Here is a 22,600-nt window from a genome sequence, read left to right on the forward strand (position 1 = left end):
AAATAACAGACGAATCACAAGCACTGAAATTGAAACTGTGGTTAAAAATATTCCAACAAAGAAAAGCCCAGGACAAGATGGCTTCACAGGCAAATTCTATCAGACATTTAGAGAAGAGTTAACACCTATCCTTCTCAAACTCTTCCAAAATATAGCAGAGGGAAGAACACTCCCACACTCATTCTACGAGGCCACCATCAACCTGATACCAAAACCAGAAAAAGATGTCACAAAGAAAGAAAACTACAGGCCAATATCACTGATGAACACAGATGCAAAAATTCTCAACAAAATACTACCAAACTGAATCCAACAGCACATTAATAGGACCATACACCATGATCAAGTGGGGTTTATCACAGGAATGCAAGGATTCTTCAATATACGCAAATCAATCAATGTGATACACCATATTAACAAACTGAAGGAGAAAAACCATATGATCATCTCAATCGATGCAGAGAAAGCTTTTGGCAAAATTCAACACCCATTTATGATAAAACCTTCCAGAAAGTAGGCATAGGTGGAACTTACATCAACATAATAAAGCCCATATATGACAAACCCACAGCCAACGTCGTCCTCAATGGTGAAAAACTGAAACTATTTCCACAAGATCAAGAACAGGACAAGGTTGCGCACTCTCACCACTATTTTTCAACATAGTTTTGGAAGTTTTAGCCACAGCAATCAGAGAAGAAAAAGAGATGAAAGGAATCCAAATCGGAAAAGAAGTAAAGCTGTCACTGTTTGAAGATGACATGATACTAAAAATAGAGAATTCTAAAGATGCGCCCAGAAAACTACTAGAGCTAATCAATGAATTTGGTAAAGTAGCAGGATACAAAATTAATGCACAGAAATCTCTTGCATTCCTATATACTAATGATTAAAAATCTGAAAGTGAAATTAAGAAAACACTCCCATTTACCACTGCAACAACAAGAATAAAATATCTAGAAATAAACCTACCTAAGGAGACAAAAGACCTGTATGCAGAAAACTATATAAGACACTGATGAAAGAAATTAAAGATGATACCAACAGATGGAGAGATATACCATGTTCTTGGATTGGAAGAATCAACACTGTAAAATGACTCTACTACCCAAAGCAATCTACAGGTTCAATGCAATCCCTATAAAACTACCACTGGTATTTTTCACAGAACTAGAACAAAAAATTTCACAATTTGTATGGAAACACAAAAGACCCCGAATAGCCAGAGCAATCTTGAAAACGAAAAATGGAGCTAGAGGAATCAGGCTCCCTGACTTCAGACTCTACTACAAAGCTACAGTAATGAAGACGGTATGGTACTGGCACACAAACAGAAATATTGATCAATGGAACAGGATAGAAAGCCCAGAGATAAACCCACGCACATATGGTCACCTTATCTTTGATAAAGGAGGCAAGAATATACAGTAGAGAAAAGACAGCCTCTTCAGTAAGTAATGCTGGAAAAACTGGACAGCTACATGTAAAAGAATGAAATTAGAACACTTCCTAACACCATACACAAAAATAAACTCAAAATGGATTAAAGACCTAAATGTAAGGCCAGACACTATCAAACTCTTAGAGGAAAACATAGGCAGAACACTATACGACATAAATCACAGCAAGATCCTTTTTGACCCATCTTCTAGAGAAATGGAAATAAAACAAAAGTAAACAAATGGGACCTAATGAAACTTAAAAGCTTTTCTACAGCAAAGGAAACCATAAACAAGACAAAATGGTAACCCTCAGAATGGGAGAAAATATTTGCAAAGGAAGCAACTGACAAAGGATTTATCTCCAAAATTTACAAGCAGCTCAATATCAAAAGAACAAAGAACCCAATCCAAAAATGGGCAGAAGACCTAAATAGACATTTCTCCAAAGAAGATATACAGATTGCCTACAGATACATGAAAGAATGTTCAATATCATTAATCATTAGAGGAATGCAAATCAAAACTACAATGAGATATAATCTCACACTGGTCCGAATGGCCATCATCAAAAAATCTACAAACAATAAATGCTGAAGGGGGTGTGGAGAAAACAGAACCCTTTTGCACTGTTGGTGGGAATGTAAATTGATATAGCCACTATGGAGAACCGTATGGAGGTTCCTTAAAAAACTAAAAATAGAACTACCATACAGCCCAGCAATCCTATTACTGGGCATATACCCTGAGAAAACCATAATTCAAAAAGTCATGTACCAAAATGTTCATTGCAGCTCTATTTACAATAGCCAGGACACAGAAGCAACCTAAGTGTCCATCAACAGAAGAATGGATAAAGAAGATATGGCACATATATACAATGGAATATTACTCAACCATAAAAAGAAACAAAATTGAGTTATTTGTAGTGAGGTGGATGGACCTAGAGTCTGTCATACAGAGTGAAGTAAGTCAGAAAGAGAAAAACAAATACTATATGCTAACACATATATATGGTATCTAAAAAAAAAAAAAAATGGTCATGAAGAACCTAGGGGCAAGACGTGAATAAAGACACAGACCTCCTAGAGCATGGACTTGAGGATATGGGGAGGGGGAAGGGTAAGCTGTGACAAAGTGAGAGAGGGGCATGGACATATATACACTACCAAACGTAAATTAGATAGCTAGTGGGAAGCAGCCACAAAGCACAGGGAGATCAGCTCCGTGCTTTGTGACCACCTAGAGGGGTGGGATAGGGAAGGTGAGAGGGACGGAGACGCAAGAGGGAAGGTATATGGAGACATATGTATATGTTTAACTGATTCACTCTGTTATATAGCAGAAACTAACACACCATTGTAAAGCAATTATACTCCAATAAAGAAGTTTTACCAAAAAAAGTTTAAGAGAGTTATCAAACTCCAGTTAAATAAATGCGTTAGAGGACAAGCAGTTCATAAATGGGGAAGTTGTCAGCCAACGAAGGAATTAATATCCTTCAGCTAATATTTTCTGCACACCTAATGCCTTATGCTGCACTTGGTGTTGGAGTTTCAGTGGTGTAGACAATACTCTCGGTCCCTTGGCCAAGAGAGCGAGGCAATGGACACAGGGAGCAAACAGATGCTGGCAAGGCTGCGGAAACTGGTTCAATTATTTGTGATTCCTAAAATGACCAAAAAACTTTTTTTTTCTTTTTTTTAACCTCAGAAATTATCCTAATGAAGTAATTTTTTTTAAAAGATAGTTTGCATGTTGAGCAATAGGGCTTGGTCAAGTAAATAAGGTTTCTTTGGTCAATGGAGAGACAATGTCAATGCTAATACACACTTAAATATCTATCTCCATTGTCACGAAAATTATTGGTATTCCGAGTCTAAACACTAAATGAAAATGTTATAGTATTTTGACCTCATTTATATTGTAAAAAATAATAGAGGGTTTATTAATTAGGGAAATTGCTGCTGTAACAAGCACCTGCAGAATCTCTGGCTTCACACAGTAAAAGGTTTAGTTACACTAATTAGCATTCCTAAAATGACCAAAAAACTTTTTTTTTTCTTTTTTTTAACCTCAGAAATTATCCTAATGAAGTAATTTTTTTTAAAAAGATAGTTTGCATGTTGAGCAATAGGGCTTGGTCAAGTAAATAAGGTTTCTTTGGTCAGTGGAGAGAGACTTTATGATTAATATTCTCATTGTGGACATAGTCCCATGAGGTGTCGTGAGAGCTAGCCGTGCTGTATTCACACTGCTAAATTCAGTCCTGTGAATAAGTAAGCCCATGGTCATTAATGGTCGTAGGACTATGATATATTAAAATTTGTTTTGGTAAGATTTGTTTTATTAAAAATGTTTTTTCCTCTTTTCAGCTGACTACACAGACTCTGCCTTTTCCGTGTTTTCGTGGCCAGAGACATGACCTGACGCCTTGATGACCAGTCTCAGGGCCCTTGGGTGACTGGCTGGGGCACCATGGAACTTAAAGTATGGGTGGACGGAGTTCAGAGGATTGTTTGTGGGGTCACCGAAGTCACAACCTGCCAGGAAGTTGTCATAGCCTTAGCTCAAGCGATAGGTAAGTGAACTCTCGGGGTGTCTGAGATAAAGTGGTTTATGCTTATGCTTCCTGTTGTTTTTGTTTGTTTTAAATATAGATGTCCTGTGGTTTTTGTTCATTTGGTTCCATAATACATCTCTCAGGCACACTTTTCCTTATTACTGTCCCCTGCCTCCAGCTTAGGTCAGTCTGTGGAGATACTTGTTCTCTGCCTCACCGAGATTTTACTGATCTTGAGTCGAGTCTGCACTGTCTTCTCCTCACCTGTTGTTTATCCTAAACACTGATTTCTGGAGCTAAAAATGTTTTCTTGAGCCAAAACATAGATTTCAAGTTCCCAGACTCTTCATTAGGCAAAAATCTGATTTTGTATTCTGAATACTTTCAGAAAAGAAATTTGCAACAAATTAAATGACATGGTTCTTCATTAGAAAGATAATGTGTACCTTTCAGATCTTACACAGTGAAGATGAAGTAGTCAAATCCATGCTTACTGGCTCCATCTTACTCACTTATCCCATTGCAACTTTTCTTCTTATTTACTCTCAGTTTATCTTTATGATATTTTATGCATGTTTTTTAGTTGCCATAATTCCATTTGGAACATGATGAGGGCATAAACACCTACACCAGTAAAGCCAGTAATGTGGGCTAAAGTTTGTGTTTGCATCTTAAATCCATCACTTAGCAAACATGTGGAGTTGACCCTTGAACAACACAAGTTTTAACTGCGAGGGTCCACTTATATGGGGCTTTTTTCCCAATAGTAAATCCTACAGTACTGCACGATTCAAGGTTAGTTGAATCCATGAGGAACTGCAGATAGAGAAGGCCAGCTGATTCTAAGTTATGTGCAGATTTTCAACTGTGTGGAGAGTTCACGCCCCTAACACCTACGTTGTTCAAGGGTCAACTGTATTGAGAAGGAAACTGTGTGTTCACCATGCTAGGTGCTCAGTGCCTCTTTGTCTTTGAGCTCCTTATCAAAAGTTTGATTTTATACAGTGCTAGTTTATATTGGAAGCGTGTCAGGTGAGCTCAGGATGGAGACAAGTCACTGTCACGATGGCACCCTAGCATTTTGTAGAGGTGGCTGTGCCCCTGCATTGTGGCAAGTGCACTGTTTGAAGTTGGCAATAACCCTATACAAAGACAGAGGCTTTGTTTTAACACTAACATCTTTTGATTTTTCCTGAAATACTATATATCACACTCATATATTAAAACAATGCTGAGAATCCTAGGCTTTCACATCCCATGAAGTTTTCTTGCATTTGGCCCTAGTATTATATTTGTGGACTTCAGTTTAATGATCAAAGAGGAGGAAATTAAGGCACTTAATTTTATTTCATATTCTTTGCAACCAACTTATTTAGTCATTGCCCCTTTTGAAAGCCTCACATAATTTATTTGAATTAAAATATTAAGCATTGTTGGGTTTTATCTGCTTAGTGAAAACTAAAATTAGCAAGTGTCAAATCTAAGTTTCTTTGTTACATGTGAGAATCAAGCCATGGACAGTGGTTAAAAAAATGAGTCGTTTTTAGAAAAGTCAAGGTGGTTGAAGAGTGCAGTAAGCTGCATCTGTCCATATGGTACCCATGTTCTCTACACAGAATTTCAAGGAGAAACTGTCCGGATGTACCAGGTGTGTGTTTATCCATTTGGACTTTGTGGCCAAGCTATTGATAAAAAGAAGCTTTAACTGAACCTACTCCCCCCGCCCCATATTTGCTTTCTCAGTAACTCAGTCCAGAACTACTTTGAAAAGTTGACAACTTGAGTACAGATGCTTTACGATATTTCTCCAAACCTGGCTAAACAGCTCTCTTGCTGAATCATAAATACTTCATTAAATTCAAAATTCACCTGAGAGATGATTCAACTGGCAACCAGCGAGTGCTATTGATCCTTCTGTTGTGCCATAAAATTTTCTCAGCCTCAGATTCAGTATGCTTCTAATACACACTTAAATATCTATCTCCATTGTCACGAAAGTTATTTGGTATTCCGAGTCTAAACACTAAATGAAAATGTTATAGTATTTTGACCTCATTTATACTGTAAGAAATAATAGAGGGTTTATTAATTAGGGAAATTGCTGCTGTAACAAACACCTGCAGAATCTCTGGCTTCACACAGTAAAAGGTTTAGTTACACTAATAGCAGCATATGGACTGACTGAGCAAAACTGCAGATGTTTCTAAAAAATTTATAGTGACGCAACATATAGAATATAGCTTCTTAAGTTAAAGTCCACATATTTGCCCATGGGGGAAGCACTATATATATGATTAGGGATTACTGAGTTTTTCTGGGGAGCTAAAATCGCTTTCAGGAAACCATCATGATATAAAAACATGTATACGTATGGGCAGTCTGCAAATATATATGACAGCTAACATTTTCTGACTCAGTGGTACTAATCACTCAAATCAAGTTAGAAAAGAGCTAAAGACAGAACATAATTTGATAAAAGATTTTGAATGTTAGTTACTAGTATAGAAGGAAATCCTTTCTCTTCTGATCTTTGACTACCTTGACAGGTTATATTTAGGTGGTAGAAATAGAACATATGCCCAAATCATGAGAGGCAGTAACTAAACGTGAAACGATGATTGACACACTCAGTTGGCACGAAGTGGTTAAACTTCCCAGCAGGAACGCACTGTTTGGATACTGTACACCCTGGGCTTTCTGGAACTTTCCCAGTTTTAAATATTCGACCTTGTTTTTCCCATAAACTGTCCCAGAAATGCCATTATTTCAAAATAGAATTCAAACTACCTCTCAAATCTGTATGTGAAACAGCAAGCCTTAAACAATTCATCTGTCTCAAGTTAAGTTGAGAAACTGCATTTGCTTTTACAAAATCACAAACGAAAAATATGAAAAGAATGTACTTCTGCCCTCAAGTAGCTTAGAACTTAAAGTACAGCTAACAAAAGATTAGAGAGGGAAAAAAAAGAGGAGGAAGAAATCAAGGAGACTGAGGGAAAGGTTTTCTGATTCACGCTGCTTTGTTGCCTGGTGCCATTTGAAGTACTGAAGATTCAGGATTTGTCTCTGTTCCCCCTTCTGATGATCTTTGCCCCATATCTTTTTCAGCCGGGGCCAGAGCTAGCATTTAACACAAACAAGTTGATTGGGGCTGGGGCCCAAGATGGCGTGGATTGTTCCAAAAAGCCATGTTGCATAGAGTTTGCCCCAACAAAATCAGTTTTCAAACAAACACATTTTATGCTGATCTCTGGTTTTATTATTTGTTAATATTTCTTTCTCTTCTCTGGAAGTCTCTTCAAAGTAGGGGTCCTACTTATTTATCTTTCTTTTACCATTGCTTTTCCTAAAGTAGTAGATACTCTACAAAACATAGTTTCTAGAACAGTGCTTCCCCATAGAACTTTCTGCAAGAATGGTAATGTTCTGTATCTGTGCCGTCCAATACAGTAGCCACATGAAGCTATTACCCACTTGAAGTGTGGCTAGTGTAAGTGAGGAAATGAATTTTTTTTTTTTTTTTTTTTTTTTTTTCTGTACGTGGGCCTCTCACTGCTGTGGCCCCTCCCGTTGCGGAGCACAGGCTACGGACGCGCAGGCTCAGTGGCCATGGCTCACGGGCCCAGCCGCTCCGTGGCACGTGGGATCCTCCCGGACCGGGGCACGAACCCGCGTCCTCTGCATCGGCAGGCGGACTCTCAACCACTGCGCCACCAGGGAAGCCCACCTCCCACTCACTTTTGATTGCTTCCTCTTAAACGTGTCAGAGACAGTTCCGCCTTAGTCTTTGCACGTGTTTTTCTGTCTGCTGAGAATACCGTGCGCCCAGCGCTCTTCCAGATTCACTCCCTTGGCTCACTGCTCCCTGACCGCCTGTCCATGCACACACGCACACATACTCCCCATCTGCCATACTCTATTTTTCTCTATTGTGCCCCCCCCGCCCCTGCGACATATTACATATAGGCCACAATCCATTATCCACATTTATGAAACCTAAAAAATTTTGAAAGCCTAAAGTTTATCATACTTAATTTGTTAGTCATACCTGGCATGGCTTGAACTCATTTAGTACTAAAAACTGATCTGATTTGATGTGAGGCTGAGGCTGCTTTTAATCTATATTTATTCCATTTGGTAGGAAATTGATATATTTTACTTTAGAATTTTCAATATGTTTGACTACAGACAGGATGGCACTATGCTACCTTCCTATAATCCAAACAGTTCTGAATGTTTAGCATATCTGACCTTAAAGCTGTTGGTTAATGGACAGCAGACATACATTCTTTCCTTTGTGTGTTGTGTATTGCCTGCCCCTCTTTTGTTATTGCTTATTCTCATAGCTTAAAACCATGTCTAGCATGTAGTAGATACTCATTACCTACTTGTGAATAAATGAATGAATTTTTAAAGTTTCTGTGAATGACAGACTGAACTTGGTGATGTCCCATTCATCTCTAAGATTATATGATCCTTTAGAAGATAAAGAAAATAATATATTTTATATTGTCACATTTAACTCTTAATTTCACATAAATTATCAATTTTAGAAATTTATAAATTGGTTAATTTTGTATCTGTTTACAAGTAGTACTATCCATTGTAGACCATTTTGAAATTTAGCAAAACACAAAGAAGGTGAAAGAAGCACTCATGACCTTGCTTCCTAGAAGTAAACACGATAAGCAATGCTTTTTATGTACCTACAGATGAGCTTTTTTAAAAAAAGATTTCACTCTAATGCTTCATAGTTTTAAAGTCCCGTTTTCATTACTGAATTGGGAATTAAATTTTCCACATCATTTAACAGTCTCACAGCAGTCTTATGAGGAAGGCCCTGTTATGATCCCTATTTCAGAGATGATGGAACAGAGGCACAGAGATGTTAAATAACATGCCCAAGCGCCCGTAGCTGGTAAGGAGGGTCCTGGGGTTCAAACCAGTAGTCTGATTCAAGAACCCTGCTCTTAGCTACTATTATACTATGTTATTTATATCCCCTGTAATCTCAATGGACAACTGTTAGAAAATATAGTCACCGACTGGATTACATTGAAACAAAAACTAAAAATCCTTAGTACTAAAATATACTGCTTTTTTATAGCCAAGGTCATCTTTTACAATTTTGATATTTATAGCAGTAGTGTAGTATATCATCCATAATTCTGAGTATCATCCATAATTCTAAGTATCTTCTATATTTTCCACATCCATAAAAGATTATTTTAATGAATGTGAACACATGTAATTCACAACATGCATCAGTCAGGATGGGTAAGATTATGCTGCATTAATAATCCCCCAAACCTTAGTGGTTTATAATGATGTGTTAGCTATTATTTTGGTTAATAGTATTTATGTAAAGTAACCAGCACAAAGCCTAGCAAAGAGTGGGCATATTAAATGTTAATCATTATGAAATCAATACATGTTTTCATTATTTTTAGTCATAGTATATTTATAATAAAATCCTAAGTAAGTCCTAAATTAATATGCAGTAATTCTGTGATTACATGATAGTCTCATCAACTCACTGGGAAAATATACTGTGAATGATCTTAACTATGGGTTAAATGCACGGCTAGCTGACAGGTTATACTCAAAGATATTCTTGTACCACTGTCATCATAAGATAAATACTCTGTGGTAGAAGTTATCTTAATAGCTACACACAGGACAAACAGAAAGTTCATTGACAAATTTTCAGAATAGTTGTACATCTTTGGGAAATTGCTTTAAAATATATATATATATATATATATAAAAGCATCAAAAGCATTTAACAGACTATAAAATGTTACAATGTAAGTTCTGTTACAGAGAGCAGTGTTTATTGTAAGAATTCTAAGTCATTATGGAATGAATTAGTTTTGTTCACTAGATTCTGCATAAGATTCCAAAATGTTTGTAGCTCAAGGAGAAAAGTATCTATTTTCAGAAAAACTGAGTGGGGTAGGATAGTTTATATACCATAGATAAAGAATAAGTCAGGTGTTAACTGGCATTACTTACAATATGTCCAGAAACAGGGCGATATGTTAGCATTAAATTCGTGAGAGGTTAATGCCAGCTCTCTGTCATGTCCTTTTGAAGAACGTAGAGGGTTCATCTTTGGGGTAAGGAGGATTTCATACTGAAGAAACGATCAAATGTCAGTTAAAACTAAAATTTCTGAAGAGCATTCATGATCAGGTTGTTTAATAGAATATATTCCCAGGGCCTGACACTCTTTCTGACAAATGTTTGTTCATTCTATATTTGTTGAATACATAACAAGAAGTGACACTTTTAAATGATGATTTTTTTTGGCTCTAAGGAGAAATTTCCTAAAATTGTAAAAAAAAAAAGTGGTTACAGTTTTTTAAATGGTTGAAATAAGAGCATAATGTTTCTGGGTGATTCATATTTGAGTATTCGAGTTTTGGTGTATATTTCTAAAACTTTGTATTACTTCACAGTCAAATATTCCACTTTAAGTTAGGTGACAGTAGTCTGTTATCTCCTTTTTTAAAAAATTTTTTTAACGTCTTTATTAGAGTATAATTGCTTTACAATGGTGTGCTTGTTTCTGCTTTATAAACAAAGTGAATCAGCTATATGTATACATATATCCCCATATCTCCTCCCTCTTGCATCTCCCTCCCATCCTCCCTATCCCACCCCTCTAGGTGGTCACAAAGCACCAAGCTGATCTCCCTGTGCTATGTGGCTGCTTCCCACTAGCTATCTATTGTACATTTATATCATTCGTCCAGTGAGATTCCACTGATGCACTATATTCCTCATTATATGAAATTAATGATTCTTGGGATTATACTCAATTGCTTCAGCTGTTCAGAAGTATAGTCAGTATTTTATTTATCATTACAAATTGTGGCATACAGGCCTAGGTAGCCAAAACAGTTTAAACTACAAATGCCATAGATAGATAGATAGATAGATAGATGTTCCTTTTTATTAGTCTTAGGGCTACATCAAGATAGTATGCAAGGGCTTCCCTGGTGGCGCAGTGGTTGAGAGTCCGCCTGTCGATGCAGGGGACGCGGGTTCGTGCCCCGGTCCGGGAGGATCCCACGTGCCGCGGAGCGGCTGGGCCCGTGAGCCATGGCCGCTGAGCCTATGCGTCCAAAGCCTGTGCTCCACAACGGAAGAGGCCACAACAGTGAGAGGCCCGCGTACCGCAAAAAAAAAAAAAAAAAAGATAGTATGCAAGGTAGAACTAAATGTATCCACTTAATAAACTGCAATAAAAGGAGTTTTGCAGGAGGAATTGGAATCTGTCTAAATGAAGTATTCACGTTCTGTAGGGCCTTGCCAAGTATAGGCATTCAAATTCCAGTGATTGTGGAATTTAACTCTTACATAAGCTATGTTTCTAAAACCCAATTTCTGTAATAAAATCAAAGTATTAATTCATTTACTTTTTAAAAAAGCTTTTTTATATTGCTGGATGGATTATTTTTTTGCCTTATTGCACTAAATATGCATTATTTAACAAAAAGGAAACGCTAAGAGTAAAAGCAATCCTAAATAATCAACCAAGACATTCTCATAGAGTAGCAGTACCATTAAGCGTTGGGAAAATCAGCTTTATATTTAATTATGACTAAATTAGAGTCCTTAAAATTTTTGATTTCACTCATATAATGTAATGATTCAGTTTTCTCTTTAAAGATGCTTCATGGCCTGGTAGGATTAGAGAGGGTTCTACTGGTCTAGTCCAACCCTTCATATTTACTGATGAGGACACAGGGTCCAGATAGCAGGAGTGAGATCCTAAAAGTAGCTGATAGACGGCAGAGCCAGGAACACAAAGTGCTGTGATCTTTGAAGCAGTGTGTACATCTGGAACAAGTTTAACCTTGAAGATTTGTTGGGTGGTTTTTCTTAGTATAATTACAGTAATTTTTAACTTGAAAATCTTTAGAAACATTTTTTTTTATTCCAAGAAGCCAAATCCAGTGTGCTAATAAGGCTTTGCATTCCCCTTGTTTGCCCAGCTATTTTGATAGTAGCAACAACTAATAATTGTATAGCACTTTTCAATGTTATAAAACAGTTTTATATTTTATATCTCACTTAACTCTTACAACATTGTCAGGTAAGAAAATACAAGTCTCACTCTATAGGTGAAGAAACCAGAGCTGAAGGAAATTTAATAATTTGTGCAAATCACATAAATATATGGCAGAGCCAGATCTGAAAACAGGCCTTCTGACTCCAGAGAGCCCTTATTCTTTCTTTCCGCTCTGTCCAGCTTTACATAGCCAGGAGTTGCTGCAAGTTGATTAAGGATTCTTTTAGTCAGCTTGTTGTCGCGTCCCATCACTATTTAAAGGAGGTCTCTGGTCAGCCCTTTTGTCGTGTGAATAACAATGTGTTCAATTAATGACGGCTGCCATGTATCGAAAACCTGCTACGGGCCAGGCAGTATGGCAGGTGCTTATTAGCCCTGATTCTGACTCTCAGAACCTATGAGGTACTGCCACTCTCCCCACTTTAGACGTGAAGTTAGGCTACTTATCCAGCAAGTAATTTACCCGAGCTTAAAACTCTAGTCTGTTTGCTTTCAAAGCTTCAACTTTTCAGCTGCACCCAAGATTCAGGTTTCCTTAAAGACAAACATACACATATGCTTAGAGCAGCATCACTCTTCATCTGCTGCTTTTGAATAGCACATGTGGGTGTTCATAGTACATATCCAGATTTCCATTTATTGGCCCAGTAATTGAGTAAATACTCCTGTTGGTTCAGAAGCTCGTGAAATTAAAAAAGAAGACAGGGAAGACAATTCAGTAGCCGTATATGCCAATATGATAATTGCTAGATGGCAGGGTGAGTTTTGTTCTTTGTAATAATATTAACTACTAACGGACACTCTTTAAAAATTGAGATGTAATTGATATATAACCTTACATTAGTTTCAGATGTCTAATGGACACTCTTAACAAAATTAATATTTTCCATCTGACCCACACACCTTAAATGGAAATATTTAGGAAGTGTATTCAAGCTGATGACATTATATTGTCTTCTGAATCTTTATCTTCCATAATTACTGTTAGATTCAGTATATTTTTAACATAAATGTAACTTTATTCTACTTTTCTTTTTTAATAATATCATTTTTGCCTTTTTAATGTTTTTTAAAAGACTCTTTGAAGCTATTACTTATCAAAACTGAACACGACTTCTCTTCAGGCCCCACTCTTTACATGAGACTGTTTTGACGGTTGTTTTCACTGAGGTGATTTTTTTTATTTGCCACAGGTATGCAATACGGTATGGGCAAGGAAAGGCCTACCCAGCACCTGGAGCTGAGTAGCAGGTCCTCCTCTGGCTCCATGTCTCCTTTCAGGAGGAGGGACAGGGGCTCCAGCCTTCCCAAGTCCTGATGTGCAAAGAAATCAGAGGGATTCCTCAAGTGGAAGTTTGCTCAAGTTCTGAAGTCCTGCCTGGTTCCTGGGACCAGGCCCTCCTGGCTTCCAACAGGACACTCTAGTGCCCTCCTTAGTTTCAGCTGGAGGTCTTGCTGCAAACAAGGTCTGGGCAGTCAGGCATTTGACAAGAGGGTAGCTTAAGAGTCCCAGCGAGGTTTAAAGTGTAAAGATGAGTTTCTCAGCGAGTCTGAAGAGTGTATGCAGTTCACATCCCATAGTTTTATGTGTTACGTATCTTACGGAGTTCAGTATCCTCAAGTGAAAGTTTTAAAGACATCATGGGCTGGACTTCGATGCTAATTAAGAAGACACAGTTATCAAATTGTGTCCTATGTCTGGAGGCATTATTTTAGCTGTTGCGTATCCCCTTTTGACAATTTATTCTTATCTTTTTTTTTATCTAGGTCGAACTGGAAGGTACACCCTTATAGAAAAATGGAGAGATACTGAAAGACACTTAGCACCTCATGAAAATCCTATCATATCCTTAAACAAATGGGGGCAGTACGCTAGTGACGTACAGCTGATTTTACGTCGAACGGGACCGTCTCTCAGTGAGCGGCCCACGTCGGATGGCGTGGCTCGAGTTCCTGAAAGAACTTTATGCAGGCAGAGTTTGCCCCCCTTAGCTAAACTGAGGCCTCAGATTGACAAAGCAATCAAAAGGAGAGAGCCTAAAAGGAAATCATTAACATTTACAGGAGGTGCCAAAGGGTTAATGGACATTTTTGGAAAAGGTAAAGAAACTGAATTTAAGCAAAAGGTGCTGAATAACTGCAAAACAACAGCAGATGAGTTAAAGAAGCTGATCCGTTTGCAGACAGAAAAGCTTCAATCCATTGAGAAAGAGCTAGAATCAAATGAAATAGAAATACGATTTTGGGAGCAAAAATATAATTCTAACCTTGAAGAAGAAATTGTCCGCCTGGAGCAAAAGATCAAAAGAAACGATGTAGAAATTGAAGAGGAAGAATTTTGGGAAAATGAATTACAGATTGAACAGGAAAATGAAAAACAGCTGAAAGATCAACTTCAAGAAATAAGACAGAAAATAACAGAATGCGAGAGCAAATTGAAGGACTATTTGGGTCAAATCCAAACTATGGAAAGTGGTCTTGAAGCAGAAAAATTGCAACGGGAAGTTCAAGAGGCACAGGTCAATGAAGAAGAGGTTAAAGGAAAGATCGGTAAGGTCAGAGGGGAAATTGACATTCAAGGCCAGCAGAGTCTGAGGCTGGAAAATGGTATTAAAGCTGTGGAAAGATCTCTTGGACAAGCCACCAAACGATTACAGGTAAGAACACTTGTATGAGAATGTTTCATCTATTTAAAAGAATTTAATATTTGGAATCTAAAAAACTGAACTCCTCTTTTTCTTTCCTCGTGGAAGCCTCCTAAACTCTGTATTTCTCCAAATCACTGTAGGTTTGCTCTTGATTTTCCAAAATGATAATGCCTTTATTTTCATCACTGGTCATGGAAAAGAATCTGAAAATAGAAAACGTTCAATAAAACACAGAAAGTTGACTGGAAATATATATAGAGAAAAAAGAATTAAATGTATTTTGGCATCTTCTTTACTGATTGTTCATTTTCTCTTACATTGAAAGTTAGAAACTTACTTCGGTTTATCATTTTCTTAGAATTTCTGCGACTTATGACAAAGCTAAGATATGAGGCCAAAACAAAGATGAGAGCTGAAGCCACACAGATCCTTTTCCACAGAAGAAGCTTTCTTACTGTGGCATTAGGTAATCGGATACAGGAGATGAGAATCTCAGAGCTGGAATGGACACTAATGATGAGATAGTGAATCTGACCTTCTCCTTTTAGCGATAGGGAAACCAAAGCTGAAAGAGATTACCAAGGATTGGTTCACCAAGGATTGTGCAGCTAGCTGGCTGCTTATCTCTCACCGCTCCTGTGTTGCTAACCCCACCTCCTCCCCTCTCCCGTAACTGTCCTTTGCTTCCCTGAGGAGAGGGGCAGGTTCCTCTCTGATTTTTCCCCATCTCCAGTGGGTACGAGAACATTTCTATTTCACACTTAACTCCGTGATCACTCAGCTTATATTTCTCGGATACCCATTCTTGAAAAGACAGTGTGGTAATGTTAATGGGAGTTGCAAAGAGCTATCGGTGTCTAACAGCTGAAATGAGAAAGGGACACAATTGATTATAATATGGCTACTTATATTTAAATAAATTAAAGTTAAATAATATTCAGTAAAGCTTTTTAAAAATATTAAATAAATTTAAATTTCTGTTTTAGTCACATTTGGCCACATTTCAAGTGCTCAGTGGCACATATGTGCAGTGGCTGCTGAACTGGACGGTGCTGGTTTAGAAGCTGTGTGATCATGGATCAGAGAGCGAACCGTGAGGCTTACTGGTTAGAAGTTGAGAGTGTATGTAGTCACGGCATCTCCAAAGAGTGCCTGTGCCCACTGGAGTTTGAGAAGAGCTGCTGTAGAGTAGGAACAGTTCCACAAGCAGAGAAAGCTGACGTTTCAGGAAGAACTGATGCGATTTCCTTTCTCTGCCACTAACTATAGCAAGAGGTAGAACTACCACCAAAATTTGCAAAGTCAGGAATTTCTCATAAAATAGAAGTTTGTTAACTTGTGATTTGTCTGCATTTTACTATTTGGATTCATTTCAACACAAAACGAGTGCAGTTGGAAATTGTATTGCCTTGATATTACAGGAAACACTCACTTGTGACAGTTGTTACTAATAAACCCCACTACCTGTGAAAAGTATCTAATAGTCAAGCTACTAACATATCTCCAAGTACCCCCTACACTCAAAGTAGCAAAAAACCCCTCCTTTCTATTTTCTCTTCCCTACCCTTAACACATCCTCTGACACAACCAACTTGGATGAGACCTTGCCACTTTTTCTTATAGGGCCCTAAAGGAGAGAAAGAGAAGAAAGTCCATTTGATAATAGAATGCCTCTCCTTGCTTTTGGAGCTTTCTGGCCGTCCAAACTTGGTCTCCTTACTTTAGCACTCTTCAGTTCTCAGATCTGCTCATCAAGGATTAAAAAAACCCCATATGGGAATCTTGCTCTCCTTGCTTTCCTTGCTATAATATAAATCTCAATAATGGATTCCATGAAAACTTAAACAGTTTATAAAAAACAAGAACCCTGAATCTCATGGACCAAGTGACTATTCATTTTGCAGTCAGTTATGAAGTAGATAATAAGGAAGTTTAATTGTGAACAGCTTAGCAAGCTTGCTGTAAACACCAGGATGGATGGAATCCAGTGTTTTATTCATGGAAGTTTATAGACACGTATTTATTTCATCAGGGGCATAGTATACTCCTAACGGAGGAAAGCATGACATTTAAGAGGACAGACTGAAGAAGTTGTTGTCCTTTATTTGCTTAACTTTTGGCCCATGCCACAGAGTGAAAGTGACCTCCTTAGCCCATTACGTCGATATAAACCAGGTTTGTTAAATGCGTTCTTGTGAAAGGTGTCCCACGTTCAATCCTTGTAGCAGGTGGGCCATCACCAGGATGTCTGTAGCTGGCCAATGGTGAACCCTCAAATTTTAGAAAGCATTTAACTCCCATATAGGACAAAGAACAAGAATTGGAGCAGCTGACCAAGGAGCTGCGGCAAGTCAACCTCCAGCAGTTTATCCAGCAGACAGGGACGAAAGTCACCGTTTTGCCAGCGGAGCCCATCGAAGTGGAGGCCTCGCATGCAGACCTAGAAAGGGGTAAGATTTGAGGAATCGCTTTTTTAAAAACTTAACTCTCTTAACTTGGAATAAACTGCTTACATTCAGTTAAAATGTTCTACCATTCAAAGCTAATTCTTGGGCCGCTTAAAAAAATTTTTGACGTACTTACTGTTTCTGGGGAAAATCAATAATATTTAGGTTATTTATTTACTTAGATGACCAGATATCCTATCATTAGTTTTAAACTGCTTCCTTACGAACTTTAACTGAAATGTGTGTGAGTCATAATCTATTAATTGAGTTTATTGAGTTTTAGCTTCTCTCTGTTCCTAATGTCCCTTCTTCCTCTCCTAAAAGTCTTTGTTATTAATTTGTGCTGATATTTAAAAGACACTTCTCAATCTGTATGTGCATATAATCTGAACAACCCAGAAAGAGAAGCAAAATGTTCACCTTTTAAGAAAAGATCATGAACTGTTCAAATCACTGAAAACTATTTTATCAACTGAGAGGGTCAAGCAGACGTAACCTCTCCTCTCACCCAGGACTCAACAGGGGGTTGCAGTCGTTACTGTACATCACTTGGGTCTTGAGAGCAGGAAAAGTTCTAATTTTTCGTATTGCTAAGTACTCCAGGTTACTGCGAACATCAAATGACTTTCTCTGTTTCCTGTTTAGAGGCACCATTCCAGTCTGGGTCTCTGAAGCGACCCGGTTCCTCTCGGCAGCTCCCCAGTAATCTTCGTATTCTACAGAATCCTATCTCGTCTGGTTTTAATCCTGAAGGCATATATGTATAACATTATCTGTCTTCAGGGGAGAGACCCAGTAAAGGTACCAAGGACAGTGGAAATTCCTTCTTTGATTTTGTGCCAATGATGAACAGAGGATGTATTTCACAAGCCACCGAATCCTTTTTTCTGTCCTAAATCGCATACCACTTGGAGCCATACCCTGTGCACTGATGCTAAAGAACAAAGAAACTGTGTTTTCACACATCCACAGTGTTGATGTTTTTGTCCAGCAGCTGTAATGCAAAGCCTTCATTTTTACTTGTAGCATTTTGAGAGCATTAGGAAAGTATTATACTGTGTGTATACATAAATAAAACCGTGACTTCAGAATGAAGAGAAATATGTGACTGGCTTAGTTTATTTATTCCATGTAATCAATTAAGGAGTGAATGTTGATGTTTTAATATTTTTTATTACTACTTACCCTGTGACTGAGTTACACTGCATATTGTGTGATGGTGACTTTGTGTGCATGTTGCCAGACTCCATGCGTTGCTGCATTACAGCTACACAAGTGTCACAGGGGGCTCCGCCATGGAAACCGACTCCAGAAGAACTGACTTGCATTTACCTTGTGAACCCATCCTAGCCACTGCTTAATTAGGTGACATAATTCAGGTTTTCTTTTTAATCCGCTGTTTAACCTTTTCTTTACAGTATTTCCAGCATATATGAATGAACCACATACAAGAGCAGAGATATGTTCACGAAGTAAATTACATGTTTCAAAGGTTCGCAGTGCTTCAGACATTGTTGAACAAAACTGTCATTGTTAACCATCTATCCAAACGGGCGTGGCGTTTCCTGATACAGTATGTGTTTTGTTTCTGCGCTGCCTTATTATTTTCGTCTCATGGATCCTCAGAGTTGCCATCATACATAAATTAGAGATGTCTTTAAAAAAACAGAGAGATGTCCAAGGATATCTTCAGGAAGGTTGCTTTAAGTGATATTTTTTTTACTTTAAAATATCCCACTTTATACGTAGGGTCTGTTGGTGTCAGCACCCATGGATAAGTTATTGCTTGCACAATTTACTGTGTGCGTTATGAACTATTGCAATTTTTCCAGTCACTTAAATAGAAAGTAGATTGGAGTTTGTTACTTTTTACCAAGGAAATAAAGTTAAATTCAGTGTTCGTTTTTATTAATTTTCAGCTTGACTTTTGCAGGACATTAATCTCCATTTGTACATATATTTTCTTGTTTATAAAACCAAAAATGAGTCAACACCCCTCCCATGAGTACTGACTTAACTAAATAAGATGCACAAGAGTATCTAGATGGATGTGGTCAGATACTTCTTAGCCATTTTTACATTCCCTCTGCTCAGAATTTAGTACAATAGAATTAAGACTTTAATCTAAAATTTAAAGTAGTTTTTTATTCTGAGGAAAACATATTGTCTGTATTATTTACATGCAACAGAATAAAAGTGGATTAGTATATTAATGCCATGGTAACGATAAAAAGGTGTAAGTTATATCCTATGCATGAGGGCAACTTTTGACGTTTTAAACGCATTTGACTTATTTTTGGTTTAATGAATGCTGAGAATGCTGCTATATTTAGGTTTCCAATGAAAATTGTTAAGAATGGCTATGACAATATATAGAAGCTTCTAGACGACTGAAAGTAATAATGCATAGTTGCCTTTTCTAGTCCAGCTAAATGGCAAACCTCAACTAAAAATATTTTCTTTGGGTTCTTAGAGTTATCGAGTTGACCTTGCCATTATATTGTTTTGTAAAAAAAAACTTGAGAAACCAATGATTCTTATCTAATAACCATAATCTATACACATTTGCTCTCAGTTTATAATAGTTATTTCATATCCATATATATTTAAAAATTAGAATTAAAAAATTAAAATAATTTTGTAGATTTTGTGACAGTAATGGTTTATGTATGCCTGATATATGCCTTATTTTTAAAGGGTTCCATTCTATACCGGGTCATTTTGTTATTGTTGTTCAGAGAAATTGAGATCTTATTCACAAAGAAAAACATTTTTATAAGTTGATCACATTCTACTTAAATCAAAATGTTAAACCTAGATATATTAGACTTCACAATTTTTAATTGCAACGATGCCTGGGCATGCCATGAAAAACACAAAGTACCCAACTTAATTGTTGTAAATTATTATCAGCATTAACCTAATAACTTTAAAGAAAGACTGGTAGTAGGATTCTGACAACTTCATCTGACTTTTCAAGCTGCCAAATAATCTTCACCGACCTAACTACAGATAGAAATACTATTTCCTAGATGAGAAGAGTATATAAATGTGAATTTGATTAATATAATGAGCAGCTGTACTTTTTAATCAGTTATATTATCAACACTTCTGGAAGCACATCTCTTAAGAAATATTTTCTACGTTTTTTTTTTTTTTAAATAGAGGAAAGAAAACTCATTTCCCTAGAACATCTTAAAAATATCTTAGTCTCTTGCTGATTATTTTTATCTGTTGTGAACACAAATGAGTTAGATTAAGTGCCACATCTTTGGATACATTTCAGAGGGGAAGTGGGCAATGGTACACAAAAATACCAAAGAGAAAATTTTGCATCTGGGGGAAATATTCAGGTTCTGAATACTAAATTAGATTGTAAGTTTTTAACATTATTATTACACTGAAAGTTGTTTTATTGTGATTTTCTGCAAGTATTAAATACATTAGATTTTTTTTCTTACCAAGGAATAATCTGAAATAGTATTGGTATATTTGACCCTTTTGAGTTTGTCGTCCTTGGCGAATGATCCGTAGTGGCTTGCCTCAATCCTTTTGTTGTTCTTATGAGATATTTTGGTTTGTTAGCATTTTTTGGTTTGTTTTTTTCTCCTGATGCACAAGGTATTTATATGTGAGACTTCGGTTGGTGTTAATAGGAGTTACCCATTTAAATCCCTGAGCCGTCACTGAGCTAGTCATCAATTTCTATAGTTCAAATTAATCAAACTAGAGCTCAAACAAGACTAATACAGTAAAAATGTAAAAGTTATGGTGTGAAATGTGAATTTTAACAATGTTTAAGAAGAACAAATAAGCACTTGCTTCCAGAACATAAATACATTTTGCACCTGCATTAAAAGAAAATTTTCTTTGTGAATAAGAGCAAAGTGGCCTTTAGAGAAAAGAAACTTCATTTAAAACCATTTCTGTGAACATCTTTCCAAGTTACAACTATAACAATGGATTGAGACAATATGGAAAAGGCAGAAACTCTTGGTTTCAGGTGCGCAAAGGGCATGACGGTTCCTTGTGTGCACTGCCTTTGAAAAACTGGGCCTTAACTTATATGTAAATAAGGATGCTGTGTTCACATCCCTCTTCTACCTAAAGTTGTCTTTATTAGTCCATATTGAATTAAATTTAGCTCATAAGTATTACTTTTATATTATGTCGATTTTTTTAAGTTGCATGTTTATACCGTTTGCTACAGTATTTTTCAGTTTTGTTTGAAGACCATCAGCTGTACGGAGAAGACAGAACAATCACTATTTATTCAGTATTGCTGCTTTACATTTCCAGAGTAAGCTTTTGATGCCACGACAGTGACTGCTTGAAAGCTGCAGGAGCTCTATTCCAATGCATTTTATATATTTTTAGAAACCAAATAAATGCAGATAACTATTTAGTATACTAATTATATTAAACCAGCAGAAATATAAAGGCAATAAAGTATATACATATATATATGGGGGGAGGGAAAAGATTAAAAATAGGTTTACAGCCAGACATGGTGATAGCCCTAAATGTATTTCTCAATCTGTCTTTCTTTATTGACCCAAAGAGGATTTGAGTTGCTGCAGCTTTAAACAGAAAAATGCCATGTTCACTAACTGTGGACACATAAATATGCTTTTAGTACTGCTTTGCATATGTACAAGTAAAATATCTGTAATCTGTATTATATGTAATTGTTCTTTTCTTTTGACTTTCACTTCAAAAATGTGTATTTTCTGATTATTATCATGAGCTGTAAAACAAAGGATCAATATCTGATATTCTCCCACATAATAAATTTTCAGGATTCACTGGGGCATTACAATTGCTGGTTTGTTTCTTACATATGTAATATTTTAAAATGTAATTTTTTTTTTCCTTTAAAAGATGCCCAAGAGAGAAGGTCTGCATATCAGTGACACAGAATTACATTTTTCTAAAAGTAATGTTAATTATAAGTAAAGAATTATTTTTGCTGCCAAGGCAGCTGCTTCATCTGAGTGACAGACACTGAATTAAGAAACTAATATGCCTCCCTTTTATTTCAAAAGTAGAAGAAAAAAATTATTTAGTATTGAAGATCTGTATTCCCAGATCTCTTTAAAACCACAAGTGAGCGGAGGAGCAGAAACAGTTCAGTCCTTCCCACCTGCCGGGCACAATAGCAGGTGCATTCTTCCATCCAGGAACTTCTCCCGAATCACATAACTGATTAAGTAGCTCTTAGGGCCCTTGAATATAGTCCTTTCGGATACCAAGGTACTGTCCTGTATTCCACAATAAAGCTGCGTAATAAGCTTTACAATGCCCAGCTTCTACATTTTCACCACTTTTCATTGTGGAAGTATATAAATTATCTTTGTATTTTTTACCAGTAGAAGTTCGATCTTGTTCATGAAATTATACACATGAATAATAGGATGTTATCA

The 22,600-nt window shown here is 36.9% G+C and overlaps 1 protein-coding gene across 5 annotated transcripts in view; it reads left to right on the forward strand.

Annotated features, from left to right (window-relative positions):
• The window catches only part of RASSF8 (Ras association domain family member 8), a 130,995-nt gene extending 109,013 nt beyond the window's left edge, over nt 1-21,982 (forward strand). For all 5 annotated transcript variants that reach the window (XM_067008929.1, XM_059081195.2, XM_067008927.1 and 2 more), the window contains 4 exons: nt 3,815-4,020; nt 13,850-14,739; nt 17,036-17,180; nt 17,823-21,982. In XM_067008929.1, the coding sequence (XP_066865030.1) occupies nt 3,918-4,020; nt 13,850-14,739; nt 17,036-17,180; nt 17,823-17,944 (1,260 nt within the window). In that variant the 5' untranslated portion in view covers nt 3,815-3,917 and the 3' untranslated portion in view covers nt 17,945-21,982. The remainder of the gene's footprint in view (nt 1-3,814; nt 4,021-13,849; nt 14,740-17,035; nt 17,181-17,822) is intronic.
• The last annotated feature ends 618 nt before the right edge of the window (nt 21,983-22,600 follow it).

Source organism: Kogia breviceps, chromosome 12 (assembly GCF_026419965.1).
Source record: "Kogia breviceps isolate mKogBre1 chromosome 12, mKogBre1 haplotype 1, whole genome shotgun sequence".
Lineage (NCBI taxonomy): Eukaryota > Metazoa > Chordata > Mammalia > Artiodactyla > Physeteridae > Kogia > Kogia breviceps.